At 43.9% G+C, this 15,332-nt stretch overlaps 1 protein-coding gene across 1 annotated transcript in view; it reads left to right on the forward strand.

Annotated features, from left to right (window-relative positions):
- Positions 1–871: 871 nt before the first annotated feature.
- SCPEP1 (serine carboxypeptidase 1) overlaps positions 872–15,332 on the forward strand; it is a 29,963-nt gene continuing 15,502 nt past the window's right edge. The window contains exons 1-8 of the mRNA XM_075903841.1: positions 872–1,026; positions 4,501–4,646; positions 7,606–7,695; positions 8,221–8,376; positions 9,837–9,911; positions 10,992–11,064; positions 13,119–13,156; positions 13,390–13,518. Of these exons, the coding sequence (XP_075759956.1) occupies positions 966–1,026; positions 4,501–4,646; positions 7,606–7,695; positions 8,221–8,376; positions 9,837–9,911; positions 10,992–11,064; positions 13,119–13,156; positions 13,390–13,518 (768 nt within the window). The 5' untranslated portion in view covers positions 872–965. The remainder of the gene's footprint in view (positions 1,027–4,500; positions 4,647–7,605; positions 7,696–8,220; positions 8,377–9,836; positions 9,912–10,991; positions 11,065–13,118; positions 13,157–13,389; positions 13,519–15,332) is intronic.

Raw genomic sequence — 15,332 nt, forward strand, 5'->3', positions numbered from 1 at the left:
CCCGGATCCTGCAACTGGGCATGCATAGTATTAAAATATGCCGAGGGTAGAGCCAGATGCAAGAGTAAAGCCTTAATTATCATTTAAATGTTTTCCTCCTTCTGTCCTCCAGCACACCCCATGAAAAACTAATCATGTAAAACAATTCTGCTTTTATGCTCTTAGAAGAACTTGTATAAACATTTTAAATCTAGGATATTGCAGTCAGATTTACAGGGTTGGGCCTTTCTCCTGTGTGGAGTCTCATTAACTTCACTACTCACATGAGAAAAATAAGCTTCAGGGGGTAGCCGAGTTAGTCTGTACAGGATAAACTTAAAAAACAACAAATGGTCTGGTAGCACTTTATAAACTAACTAAAACATGTAGATGGTATCATGAGCTTTAATGGGCACAGCCCACTTTGGGTTAGAGCTGCAAGATACACACAAGGAGTTCTTGAAAGTGTTAATCCTGACTAGGATAAAATTAGAATCTAAAATATGAGGGCATTTTTGGGGGGGGGGGGGAACGGGAGGGAAAATATTTGCTTACAGTTGTATCTGTAGGGAATCTGAATTTGGAAACCGTAAAGCACTAGAGAAGTGGAAACAGATTAATCTAAATCCCTTTAGCACAGGTTTCACTCACTGATTTTATACACACTTCCTTTCCTCATTTCACAAGCTGCAGTTAGAGCCCAGCATCAAAGAAAGTTTTCCTATTACCAAGGTCGGTACATTCTGTGGCATAAATGGGGAAATCAGACAGTCTGGTAAAGCACAGATAGAACCACGTTAACAGTGTAACCAGTGCAGATCTCTCTTGCATTTATCATGTAGGAGAGGCAAGAGGGCGCCCTTGGCTAGTAACCGGCTCCCTTTGTAACCTGAGAGCCACCACTTCCCTTTTTACTACATAGCTGACTGGAGACTCGAGTCATATGATTTTCAGTCAGGAAACTCCCCACCCCAGTTGCTGCAGAGATGGAGCTGCTGCTTAGGCAACATGTTATTCCGATGCTTTTCCTGCTGACTTTGGGTTCAGGTACGTTTGGTAAAGGCTAAGTGTATGAGGGAGCATGTTTAACTAGCTCCATGAGGCGTTACTGGGACTAGGGTGATAGACATTGCTCAAAGCACCTTCCTAGTAAACTTGCTCTAAACTGATTTTGTGGCTTGCTGAACTTTAAGGCATTTATTGTTAGGTGAACGCTGAGGAATGAATGATGACTCTCTTCACCGTGTGTACCAACCCCTTCCCCCATTTATTAATTTATTTATTTTTGTCCTATGTCCTGGCAGAAGCATTTAAATGCAGACGTGCTGAGCGTTTTGTGCAGTGATTTTTAAGGGGCTCATGCTCTTTTAAGCTTTGCCTATCCCGTGACATTAATTGTGTAATCACTTTCTTGGGACACTCTGGCTGTTCCCTTAGTCTTTCGCAATGGAAAATGTCTGAACTGTGTTCAGAATCAGGCCCTAACAATAGAGATAAATTTCACCCATGTGAATTACCCTACTGAAGTCAAGAGCAAGTATTTGCCTGTGAATCAGGGATCTATCTGATTCAATGTCCTAAAAACGTACATATCTGCTGTGGGAGTATTCTGCAGCCCACTAATCTCAAGGAGTAAGTCCTTTTTACTTCCACAAAAGTAGTTTTGCATTATTGAAGTGATAACCAGACAGTCTTTTATTTATGTTGTATTTATAAGAACTGAATTGTGAAGCCTGTATCCTTCAATAAGGACCATATGAATGGCTCTTTTCCCGCACATAGAACCCACTGACTTAAATAGAACTCTGCATGGGTCAGTCTGTACAGCCTCCGAATTGCAAGTTAGGGCAGCAATGGGCAACCTAGGCTAATGAGTGGGTTGCATAAATGACCCTAGTTCATCTCAGTGGGCCATAACCAAGCCCGTCTCCCAGGATAAGGTAGTTTTGCTAACTGCTCTTGTGTACCTGGAATTTGCAGGGTGTGCAGATTGAATCCTAGCAGCACTTTGACTGGATGCAGAGGGAGTACATGGGGCTCACAGTCAATGTTGTGTGCAATCAGCATGTACTTCATCTGCTCTTGCTTTCAAGCATGTGTCACTTTAATAATACTAGTAGGAAAAAAACGACATGGACAGAAATTAGCAGAATTTGGAAACTCTGTGGATGGGCAATGGTCGTCTTGCGGGCTACACATAGAACCCCAATGGGCTGCATGCAGTCCTCGGGCGCAGGCTGCCCACCACTGAGGTAAAAGCTTGAGTTTCAAATTGTGTGTAATTTGTTGTTGTTGTTGGGAATTGGTGCTTTAATTTGATAGTTATGTGCTTCTCTTTAATGTAGAAGTATGTGCTATGCACCCTTAAGATATAGTGTCAGTTGTTATTATGTGGCTGATTTCCACCTCAGCCCTACCTCAAAAGCATGAAGCTAGTGTAGGGTGGGTTAAAGATGCCACCTTCTTACACAGAAGAGGATTTCTATGGACTATCTGCTGCTTGTCTCACCCTCCCTGGTTTCCCAACAGAGACAAGTGAAGATAAAGTCTCAGTTGTGTAACTTTTCTCAGACAAAATATCATTCTTCATCATCAGTTTAATGTAACTGAGAAGTTTTGGAGCTTACTGTTATCTTATTGATAAGATATAAGTGGGGAGACTGTTTTATGTTGATAAATGACTATGCATGTGATCTGTCAGTCTAAATTTGAGAGGTCATACAACTGAGGATCTTGCTGGACCTCTGTATTTCTTGAAATAATTTCATAAAGTGAAACTCCAAAAGAAAATGTTTAAGCTAAAAAAATTCCTTATTCAAATTGCACCTCTGATTTACTGTGAGCTACTGTACAATGCAACCTTGTGGGGGTAATAAAAAGGACAAGGACTTGTAAAAATCAAGCAGATACTCTGCACTTCAGGGCTACGTCTACACTGGCCCCTTTTCCGGAAGGGGCATGTAAATTTCACGAGTCGTCGTAGGGAAATCCGCGGGGGATTTAAATATCCCCCGCGGCATTTAAATAAAAATGTCCGCCGCTTTTTTCCGGCTTTTAAAAAAGCCGGAAAAGAGCGTCTAGACTTCAAAGTAGGAATAAGACCCTCCGGAAAAGGGCACTTTTTCCGGAGGATCGGGGCCAGTCTAGACGCTCTTTTCCGGCTTTTTTAAAAGCCGGAAAAAAGCGGCGGACATTTTTATTTAAATGCCGCGGGGGATATTTAAATCCCCCGCGGATTTCCCTACGACGACTCGTGAAATTTACATGCCCCTTCCGGAAGAGGGGCCAGTGTAGACGTAGCCCCAGCTGTTAAACTGCTTTCAAGCCCAGCTTCAGGATTTTTCCTGAAGTTAGAAAAATAACTTCAAGACACACCTTTGTTGATCATTGTAAGCAATTGACCAGTTAATTCCTAACAATTGATTTAAAGTTAGAATCACGCTTATACTGGGAAAGGTAAATCTTAGTTTACTTGATGCTGATTTTCCCTCCTAGCACAAGACTTTTGTGGCTTGGCCTTTGGCTTCCATCCTCAGCTTGTATGTTCCAAGCCCTTTGATACTGGGTAATGCAATATTCCCTTGAGTGAAGCTGCCTGAAAATAAAGGCCTCTTGCCTGCACCCACTTCATAAGTGCATGGTCTACTTTTTTGATCCAATGGTAGGATCAGAGCCATAGAGTTTGGTGTAAAGCTCAAAATACCTATCTTGGGTGTGATTGCTTGATAGGACAGCAGAAAGTTTTTGAGTATAAGGCAAATGCATTGTTGCACTTCAAAGCAGGCAGCATTTTTAGGTGATGTTAATAGTCCCAAAAAGCTTATCAATGAATGACACAGGCTAATGCAGAGGATTGAGAATGCAATCCTTTTTGAAACCATGGCACAACATGAACAGATGAGCTGAAGTCCATTTTGGCAATACGAATGAATGTGAATTATTGAGGCTACAAAGGTTCACATCAGAGCCGAAGAGAATAAGGCTGAACTAATTATTTTAGAACAGTCACACTGATAACCCTTCCTCTACTTGTGGTGTTTTCAAAACATTCTGATAACACTGCTAGCAGAATGTTGGCTCATTCGAGGCCACTAATATTGCTCCTGAAATCTTCAGCTAAGTTGCTATTGGTCAAGTGTTTTAAGGCCAAGTATTTCACATTCTAGTTTAGGCTTGGCAGATAACTGACCATCCATTATCTGATCATGATCAATTATTCTAGCCAGAATGCTTTTGTATAGGCAGTGACTTACATTTTTGTTTGTATTATGGTGCCATCCTTTCATTTTTAAGAAGTTCATTTCACTGGGTTTCACATTTTTCTCAGTTAATAACTGTTCGAAACTTACTTTTTGAGATTAGGTATAAGTATTTAAGGCCTAGCCTACCACAATCAATAAAATCTTTCTCTTTGTTACTGTTATAATAAATTAATTCTTTAAAATATTTGGCCTGTTGTTGGTTTTGAATTGGTCAAATGCCCAACCCTAGCATGTTGAATCAGATAACCTTTTTCTTTAGGTGCAGTTCTAAAACAATCACAAGAACAAAGAGAATCATGGGGGTATGTAACAGTCAGAAGCAATGCAAGCATGTTTTGGTGGCTCTACTATGCAAACAACCCTACCAAAAATTTCACGGAATTACCTCTCATTATGTGGCTTCAGGTAAGATATTGTGAAAGACATTTTAAAAGGAATCTTGATTTCAACATACTGCTCTGCCATGATATTCTAGTTATACAGGAATAAGATTTTGAGCCATGACTTAGGTCTCAGAGAATATCTGAACTAAGTTTTCAGGTCAGAAAAAGAATACTGAAAATATTATAAAGCTGTTATATAAATTAAATTATATAATGGAACTCCTTGCAAATGGGGTATGTATTTAGCTCTGACTACCCTATATAAAAAAGCATATAGCATAAACCAGGGGTTCCCAAACTTTTTGACACAGGGACCAGGAAATCCATTCACGAGCTTTTGGAGGACTGGTAACATTCATTTGCATACTTGCATATTCATTAAGCAAATCACAAATATTCAAATAAGTTGTTTCTGGTCCTCCCAAAGCCCCCAGCGACAGCGTTAGCAAAGCTTTTGATACCGTCACCCACAATATTCTTGCCAGCAAGTTAAGGGAATGTGGATTGGATAAATGGACTGTAAGATGGATAGAACGCTGGCTAGATCAGGGTTTCCCAAACTTTTTACTTTAGTTGGAACCCGGTTTTTTTTAGTACTGTTTTTTGCAGCCCAAAAATATAAACGCATATAAAAAAAAGAATGAAAAATGAATAAATTTTCAGTATTATACCCAGCTGCATCCTCCATCCAGCCTGGGCCAGGGCTTGGGGGACCCGGCGTCACATGAGCACTCCAGGAGGCGGGAGCAGGAGCAGATTGGGGGTAGGGTATCTGACTAGGAGGGAGGGTGGAAGGAAGGGTAGGGTTTGCCAGGTATCCAGTTTTGTACCCGACAGGCCGGTATTTGAAGGTTTTGTCCGGGAAAGAAATTGAGAAATTACCAGACATATAAAATGCCTGGTATTTTCTAATTAGGTAAGCTTTATTATAATTAGGTGTATCAGTTCTTAGTTGCGAACTGCCTGGCTGGTAGATGTGCTCACGCTGCCTGAGTGTGCCTACCTGCCAGGCAGTTCGCAACTACTCCTGGGAGGGTATGTGGGGGGGGGAGGGGGAAAAATGGAATCCCCAGCCAGACTCAGGGTATGTCTACACTACCACCCTAGTTCGAACTAGGGTGGTAATGTAGGCAACCGGAGTTGCAAATGAAGCCCGGGATTTGAATTTCCCGGGCTTCATCTGCATAAAGCCGGGCGCCGCCATTTTTAAATGTCCGCTAGTGCGGACTCCGTGCCGCGCGGCTACACGCGGCACGGACTAGGTAGTTCGGACTAGGCTTCCTAATCTGAACTACTGTTACTCCTCATTTCACGAGGAGTAACGGTAGTTCGAACTAGGAAGCCTAGTCCGAACTACCTAGTCCGTGCCGCGTGTAGCCGCGCGGAACGGAGTCCGCACTAGCGGACATTTAAAAATGGCGGCGCCCGGCTTTATGCAAATGAAGCCCGGGAAATTCAAATCCCGAGCTTCATTTGCAACTCCGGTTGCCTACATTACCACCCTAGTTCGAACTAGGGTGGTAGTGTAGACATACCCTCACTCATCTGCCAGGGTCTGCAGGATCCGCATGTGCCCAGGTCAGTCCCACTTCCACCCCCCTCCCCAATCTCCCCAGTCCAGCCCTGCTGCCCCTGTCCAGCCCTGCTTCCGGTGGTCAGTTCCCCCCGTCCCCCACCAATTTCCCCTGGTCAGCCCTGCTCCTCTGATGACCCCTCCCCTCCCGACCAGCCCCACTGCCCCCATCCAGCCCTGCTTCCGGCAGCTGGTTCTTCCGTCCTCCTCCTGATCTCTCCCAGCCAGCCGCTCCCCCAGCTCCTGTCCAGCCCTGGTTCTGCCTCCCCCCCCCCCATCTCCGCAGGACAGCCCCACTACTTCCAACCCTGCTTTTGCCACCCGCCTGCCTGGATCTCCGCGGGACAGCCCCACTGCCCCCAGCCCTGCTTTCACCGCCCGCCCACGTGGATCGCCGCGGGACAGCCCCACTGCCCCAACCCAGCTTCTGGGAGGCCGGTTCCCTGCCACCCCCTCCCAGCCCACCCCGCTCTGCTCCCTTCCCGGCAGCCACTCTGAGGCCCGGTATTTTTTTCCCGCGGCCTGGTACCGGGCCATGGCCCATAGTTTGGGAAACACTGGCATAAACCAAGACCTATTATTATTCTTTGGATTGTGGTAGTACTTGGCAAACATGTAACTGAATCAAAATGCAGGACAATGTAGCACTTTAAAGACTAACAAGATGGTTTATTAGATGATGAGCTTTCGTGGGCCAGACCCTCTGGCCCACGAAAGCTCATCATCTAATAAACCATCTTGTTAGTCTTTAAAGTGCTACATTGTCCTGCATTTTGCTTCAGCTACCCCAGACTAACACGGCTACATTTCTATCACCATGTAACTGAATGACTGATCCAGCCTGAAGGGCAGATCCAGTCTAAGGCCAGAGATAAATTGGTGAAAATGATTAGAGGCCCTGAATGATTTCTGAATGGTGAGAAGGAAAATATTAGGACTGTTTAAAGTGGAGTAGTTCAAGGCCATCGTATCTGTGTAGGAGGTAATACTGAATATAAGCCACCAATTTACTCAGGCTTTCACATCCTGGATTAATTCTGCAATGTGTAGTGCACATGCTGTGCACCTTGGGAAAACTGACTATTATGCATGCACCAGCTCTGTAGCTGACTCTTGCATACTTACTGCCCTGAAGTGTGTGCAGCTCTGGATGGGAAGAAAAGTTCAGAATGGTATCTGCATAGCATAAAGTTAATCAAATGCTTTCACAAATTAGTGATTGAGTATCTTAAATTCCTCTATACACAAACAGGGCATATTATGTATATATGTGTGTGTATATATAATATATAACATTTCAGCATGCAGCACAGAAACTGTTCATTTGTAATTTCAGTGAACTAATTCTATTGGTTTGTCTTGATTCCCCAGATTCTAATTGGCATTTTTGTTTTGTTTCTGCCTATAGGGAGGTCCAGGAGCTTCAGGCTGTGGATTTGGGAACTTTGAAGAAATTGGTCCCTTGGATGCAAAACTGAAACCAAGAAATACAACCTGGGTAGAAATTTAGCTTTTACCTGCTGACTTACAGATGGGATCCTTGCTTTCTCAGTAAGGTGTTTGATCAAGACAAAAATGCCCCAAGTAGTACTGTGTCCATTTTAAATTTAGTACTTAACATCAGAAGTTTTTTGTAGTTCTACTCTTGATCCAACAAACATGTTTAAAGTATCATGGAACCATACGCCTCCACATGTTTGCAAGAACTTGGATATCTTTGAATAATTTATCCCTAAAATGCTATAGTTGGGGAAACAACTCCTAAAAGCAACTCATTTAAGCATAGACTTATGCATTTGTTTTGGTGGAGGAAACATGGTTGGCTAAACTTGTCTTTAATAAACATCTGGGATTGGGGAAAAAAGGAAAGGCGGAATTGCAGTTTGTGGCCTTGTAGATACAGTTATAATATAGACTGTCATCAGGAATAGTGATAGACCCTTACAAAGCACCACTACTGATTTGCATGTCATGATAATCAAATGGTGACTTCATACAGATCTCCTGTCTTCTGTTTATATAGCTGCAGGCAGCCAGTTTACTGTTTGTTGATAATCCTGTGGGCACTGGATTCAGTTACACAGATGATAGTAATGCATTTGCAAAAGATCTGGCAACTGTATCTTCTGATATGCTGGTTTTTCTTAAAGAATTCTTTGGGACAAAGGAAGAATTCAAGGTAAGGACCTCTAATTTTGTTTAATAGCATTAAACAAAACTCTGATTCTAACCAAGGCATCAGAGAGGATTATTGAACAGCTAATAGTCAGAGGAGGATAACAGCCTCTCCAGAAGGTAGTATATGCCACTCGCTACCACACATAATTGCCGTATTGCAGCCGTGGCCAACCTGTGGCTCGCGAGTCACATGAGTCTCTTGCCCACCCCAAAAGTGCGGCTCGCGAAGCTGCTCCTGTGCCCCCCAATGGATCCTGCCCCCTGCTGGCTTCCCCCCCCCCCCCTCAGCTTCCCTGTGCTTACTGGGTCGGAGTTGCGGAGTTTTAAAAATGGTGCCCAAAATGGCGGCTGTCTTAAAGGGGCAGCCTCCTTTAAACAATTTTTTTTTTAATTTTTTTGTTTTTGCTTGACCATTCTAGTGCCGCTCTTCACATTTTTTTCCATTGCTGTTTTGGCTCTCTTTGTTAAATGGGCTGGCCATCCTTGCCATGTTGGGTCAGACCCATGGTCAATCTAGTCCAGTACCCTGTCCAATAGCGGACAATGCCAGGTGTGTCAGAATGACACACAAAGAACAGAACGGGACAGTCATCAAGTGATCCATCTCTTGTTGGCCACTCCCTGCTTCTGGCAGTCAGAGGCTAGTGACATCCAGAGTAGGGGTTGTATCTGTGAGCATCTTGGTTAATGATGTTTGATGGATCTATCCCTTTGAGCTTACCTAATTCTTTTTTTAACCCTGTTATCATTTTGGCCTTCACAACTTTCCTGGACAATAAGGGTATGTCTAGACTACAGGGTTTTGTTGACAGAAGTTTTGTCGACAGATACTGTCGACAAAGCTTCTGTCGACAAAAAGCGTCTAGACTACATCCAGTTCAGTCGACAAAGCAAGCCGCTTTGTCAACATAACAGTGTGGACACAAAGGACAGTGTAGATGCAATAATGCCTTCTATCGACAGAACTCTGTCGATAAAAGGCGTTATTCCTCGTAGAATGAGGTTTACATACGTCGACAAAACTGCTGAGTTTTGTCGACGTTATGTCGACATAACTCAAAGGCAGTGTGGACGCAGGTATAGTTTTGTCGACAAAAGTCCCCTTTTGTCGACAAAACCCTGTAGTCTAGACACACCCTAAGTTACACGGGTTGACTGTGCCTTGGATGCCTATTGTTTGGTTTAAACATGCAGGCATAACTGATGTTGGGGAGAGAGGAGGGGGTTCTTTATTTTTTTTCTCTCCCTTTGCCTGTAATGGGTCTTACTCAAGACAATGAAACTGTGTGCCTGCTGTAGGATCTCAGCCTCTTTAGGTGCAATGCAGAATGAACAAACAAACTATTTAGTGTTTGAAGGATGAACTGGTGCAGTTTTGGTTTTGTGTGGGTGGTGGAGAATAAGCAAAACATATATTGCGCTTGGAGCCTAACATCCTTATGGTGTGGTTTCCTTCTCCAGACTATTCCATTCTATATCTTCTCGGAATCTTATGGAGGAAAAATGGCAGCTGGTATTGCTTTAGAGCTGTATAAGGTAAAACAGATTCTTCCCTATGTGAACCACTTCTTCCTTGGCACGATGTGTATTTCTCACATCTTAAAGATGAGTCAGATAGCGTATTTGATTTTTTTCTTTTGCGTAGCAGCATTTGCATTTTTAGAGAGTAAACTTCCTTCACTGTAGAAAGAGATCTCAATCAAGCTAAGAAGCAGATAACTAGAAAAGAGGACATTGTGCCCCAGGCTACAAGGGTTAAATGGAGCTTAACGGCACACAAGGCAGATAACTGTTTGACTCCCACCAGAAGGCAGTAGGAGTTTGGCATCCAATTCCCACTTGTGTTTTGAAAATCTGCCCCATACATTCTCTAGAGTCAGTTTCCTGAATGAAATGATTTGGCAGCTCTGAATACAATGTGTGCCTCTGACAAATAACTAGACTCTCGAGGGCTCGTGTTCAATGAAAGAGGCAGTATATTCTCAAAGACTCAAACTGAATTAGCAGTTTAATAAAACTTTGTGAGCCTCCATAACTTGCTTTTATAGACACAGCGTACATCCAAACCATGAAATTGCTGTATGAGGACTCCATTCCTATCTTGCTTCTACAGATGAGCCTCCTCTGGTATTGTTGTCTTATCCAATGTTCCCTCGAATCTTGTCCATCCATCTGTAAAATAACTTTTCTGTGCACTGAGGCATGTGTGACTGCACACCACCAGTAGAAACACAAAACCTAGCTGTGGGTGCTCTGCTAACCAGCTGGCATTTGAATCTCTCCTGAGTGACTACAAAAGCACACAGCTTCAGGGAACACTAGTTTTGTCCCATGCTGATCACTTTAGACCATGAAGTTGGAGAATGATTTCAGTGACTTTTACCAAGAAAAGCTGCAATGATAAATTGAAAGTCTCTCCGGACATAAATGGATTCTCATCAGATGTCATTAAATCTCGATGCTAGTTAAAATGAAAGGGTTGCTTCCTATAATGCAAAGGTACTGCTGCTTCCTACAATTTGCTGCTTCCTTCAGTTTGCTAGTTAAGGAGGAAAACTAGGTGAAAAATCCTTGTTTACCTAAAGGTATGTTAAAAGCTCTTTGTTATTTTTAAAGGCAATTCACACTGGGAACATAGAATGCAATTTTGGTGGAGCTGCTCTGGGAGATTCATGGATTTCTCCTTTAGGTATGTTTATAGGGCTTTTGTGAACTTCTCCTCCTCCCCAAATAGCCCATATCTGTCTAGAATACCGCCTGGGCCTACTTTAGATTTCCTGCATTCATTGGCGATCTGGTTCATTTTAGATCAGGGTGAATGTACAATGATGTTTCAAGAAGCTGTAATTGAATCAGCCCCCCCTTTAGAGGCTTCAAAAATTCAGAATGGCCCCATGACAAAGCTAGTAAAAAAAACCCTCATGTTACTTTAGATGACTGGCAGGGGAGTGTCCCTAAAAGGTCTGAAGTGTTTCAATAAGCAAGTACTTCAGTTAAGGTTGAGCCACTGAAAGATTTACAAGGCTGCAACTGAAACTGGCTTCTCCATGGTACTTAGAAGGATGGCGTGCTGTGGGATAGCCATACCAGCCTCCAACCTGTGACTTGGCATACTCCTTGATTTGGTGGCCACTGACTTTGGGCATCCAGAAACTGTGTGAAACCCATGTTTGCAAGGTCTTTAGGCCTGATTACTCAGAAAAGCTGAAAACCCACAACTCCTCCTGAACCCGGCACCTCTAAACAGCAGGTCAGAGGTGTCTCCAGATGAGAACCCAACCTCCAGGTGTTCCAGGCTTGACTAGTTTGTCCTTTTGTAATCCAAGCACACTTTTAAAATATCAGATAAGAAAATGCCTGCTTTATCACTAGCCTCTACAGCAGTGGTCACCAACCAGTAGGTCGGGATCTACTGGTAGATCTTGGAACCTTTGACAGGTGATCCTGACAGTTTGGCTAGGAGGCTATCATCTGCTCCTCTCAGCACTGCTGTGCTGCTCCTGCCCTCTGCCTTGGAGGTGCCCCTCACCCCTGAAAGCCTCCTGTTTGCTGTGCAGGGCATGGGAAGATGAAGAAGGAGGGTTCTGATGTCAGGGTGCCCTTCCCTGTACCCCATCGCCACAGAGCAGAGGGGGGCAGGGATGGAGAGAGTTTTGCTGGCTGCTTTTGAGAGTGGTGCAGGGCCAGGGTAGGGGTGAGCCTGCTTTAGCCCCCTGCACCAGCACCCAGAAGCCACCTGTGGTAAGCAGTGCTCAGCTGGCTCCAGCATTCCAAACCCCGGCCCTAGTCCTGAACCCTCCTGCACCCCTAACCTCTGCCCTCTGCCTAATAAAAGTGAGTGAGGATGGGGGAGGAGGATAGAGTAAGCAGTGGTGGGGCACCAGAGAAGAGGCAGGAGGGAGGCAGGGCAAGGGTGTTCGAGTTTGAGGTAGATCCTGGATTGCACTTAAATTCAAAAAGTGATCCCATACTTTAAAAGGTTGGAGACCACTGCTCTACAGTAAGAAGGGGCATTGCATTGGGAGGGCTAAGTGTTTCTATACTTCTATAGAAACACTTAGCCCTCTAGTGTTTACCACATCTAGTTTACCATTAATATTAAAGCCACCAGCCACAGCAGTCTGACTGTCAGCAGAGCTAGGATGACTGTACAGAAAGAGGTGGAAATGATGGACCACAAGAAAGTATTTCTTATGGTCCTGGTCGTGCCGTGAGATCTATGTGGACAGGCCCATTGGAGGATCGGGACATAGATGCGGGAATTTAGAAGGGTGCAGCACTATAGCTTTCCTTAAGCAATCTGCCCTGCCTGTGCTATAAATTACATCCTTATAACTTACCTTCAAAAATCTGATGTAGTCATATTTTTTGTCCTCTTGCTCTGTTTGCAAACAGGTCAGCTTGGATAATGAACTTGGACTAGTCAAAACTGTCTGCATGTTCTCATGCACTAGCACACTACTGCAATGTCTGAGTTGAAAATGCTGCAGGAGAAATGTCTAGTGGTTGCTTTAAACAGCTTCCATTGGCTAACATGTGGGGAGCTAATGTCATGGTGGCAGATGTAGGCTTAGCAAACAACTTCAATGCCTACACTTTGTACTACATTTGATGTGACAATACCTCTTTACTGAGTAATTCATCTTTGTCTCTCTATGCTGCTGTCACTACTATTCCTGCTACATTAGAGAGAGTTTTGACAGAGAAATTATTAGATGTTTGAAATCTATTTTGTTTCTCTAGATTCTGTGCTTTCCTGGGGGCCTTACCTTTACAGCACAGTAAGTATCTACTCCCTCTCTGCTATTTGCAATTTTGTAATTGATCTCTTTTTTAAGGTTTCATTCAAGCCCTTTATACTGTACAATTCAAATGCTAGAAGGGACTTCCATTTCTACATTGGTTTTCAACCGGTATAAAAACCCTACTGGTAATGGGCAAGGCATTGACTTATGGTGTCAAGTCAAATTCCTTCCATGAGCAATTGGTTGTTCTCACCCTATTTGCTTTCCAGTCTCTTCTTGATGATCAAGGTCTAGTGGAGGTGACTGCCGCTGCCAAAAAAGTCATGGATGCACTGAATAAAAAGCAATACACACTAGCCACTGAGCTTTGGAGTCAAACTGAGGAAGTAATTGAACAGGTAAGATGCGGGCATCAAAATGTGTACGTAACTGAGGCTTTCCACTTATGTATGTGAACAAATTCAGATAACACTCTGCTATTAACCTATAGATAGGCCAAAGTCTCCATTACCTTGCTCCTTATGCATTTGTTCACACTAGTGCACTCAGGGCACATCTTCGGTTGCTGCACCACAGATCAATGTTCTGGTATTTGATTTATTGGGTCTAGTATAGACCTGTAAATCAAACACTGAGGGCAGCTCCAGCCAGTGATTGTTCTCCTCGTAGTTGCAAGGAGTAAGAGAAACCGACCGGAGTGTTTGCTCCTGTTAGCCTGCCGTAGTGGGGACGGTGCCAAGCTTGGCTTAAGGTAAGCTGACTCCAGCTACGTATTCTGCGTAGCTGGAGTTGCATACTTTAAGCGGACCTTCTAGGTCAACGGTACTACTCAGTATGCTCCTATGCTGGCTTGAAAGCATTTTATACTCTTCCACTGGCGTAAATGACTATATAAAGTGGTACTCAATGGCGAATGTGGCCCGGGTGTGTGCAAAGCAGTATAGCACTACGGTTTTGATTCAGTAAAGCACCTAATCAGTTTGTTTGACACTAAGCACATGAATAGGCCCATTGACTTCAGTAGTACTACTCCAGCTTAACTTAAAAACATGCTTTGCTTAGTTGGGTCACAAAGAGTGTTTTATAGGGACGTGATTCACTTAAGTAGCACTTATGTGACTTGTTTTTAAAAAACAAGTGTAATGTGTGCAATGCTGTACTCAAACTGCAAGACTAAGCTAAAACTGCTTCTCGTTTTCTGTAGGGATGTGAGTAGTATCAGAGGCAGCGGCGGGTGGGGGGGAGTGGAACAGGAGCCAGTGCTGGGAGGAGTTGGCTTAAAAGCCAGTACCTCTTAGGACCGTCTCTGTGGTGCTGCCTACATCAGAGGCAGCAGCACGGGGAGGAGGAAGGGGATGCTGCTGCTAAGCAGCCCGTCTGGGGGGGGGGGGGGCGGTTTCCAGGGACACGGTGTGAGTCGATAAAAATTCTATTGACTACTCAATTAGTAAATTAACCTCATTTTAACATTCCCTAGTTTTCTGGCTATTTTGCAACTGCCAGTGCTCTGTGCATGACTGGTTTCATTTCCTCATTTCACACTCTAATGCCGTGGTCACCAACCAGTAGATTGCGATCTACCGGTAGATCTCAGGGTCTCCAAGAGTAGCTCTTGAACCCTCTCTGAACTGCGTGCCTGCGCAGTACATTTACATTCGATTTTCTCATTTGAGGGCTTCAAAGAAGGGGCGGAGCTTCAAGGAAGGGGCGGGGCGGTAGATCTTCGCCTGTTCTGAGACTTAAAAAGTGATCTTGGGTGTAAAAATGTTGGAGATCACTGCTCTAATGTGATCTTGGCTTACCTTTTTCCCTTTCTTTGCAAGCACATGTAACTATTCCTCCTAGCTGCAATGTAACGGTGAAGGCACAGCTGCTCCAGCTATGAATCGGCTTCTGACTTGTACAGCATAACTTCTAAATATTGAAAATGAGACCCTACAAAATGTAACTTTAATGGAAACACACCTCTTTTCTGGGGCCACCTCCATGCTACTGGCTATATGAAGGATATGATGCATCTAGAATTCTTGGATTCAGCTAGATATTATGAATTGGTTGCATCAGTAGTTCCAGAGTATGGATGCCACATATTGACTGCCATGGCTGAGACTGGCATGATAGCAGGAAACTAAGCAATGGGAAGCCTTCTATTGGGGAAAGGAGCTTCTGAGGCTACATCTAGACTACATCTCTCTGTCGACAGAGGGATGCA

Source organism: Pelodiscus sinensis, chromosome 20 (genome assembly GCF_049634645.1).
Source record: "Pelodiscus sinensis isolate JC-2024 chromosome 20, ASM4963464v1, whole genome shotgun sequence".
NCBI lineage: Eukaryota > Metazoa > Chordata > Testudines > Trionychidae > Pelodiscus > Pelodiscus sinensis.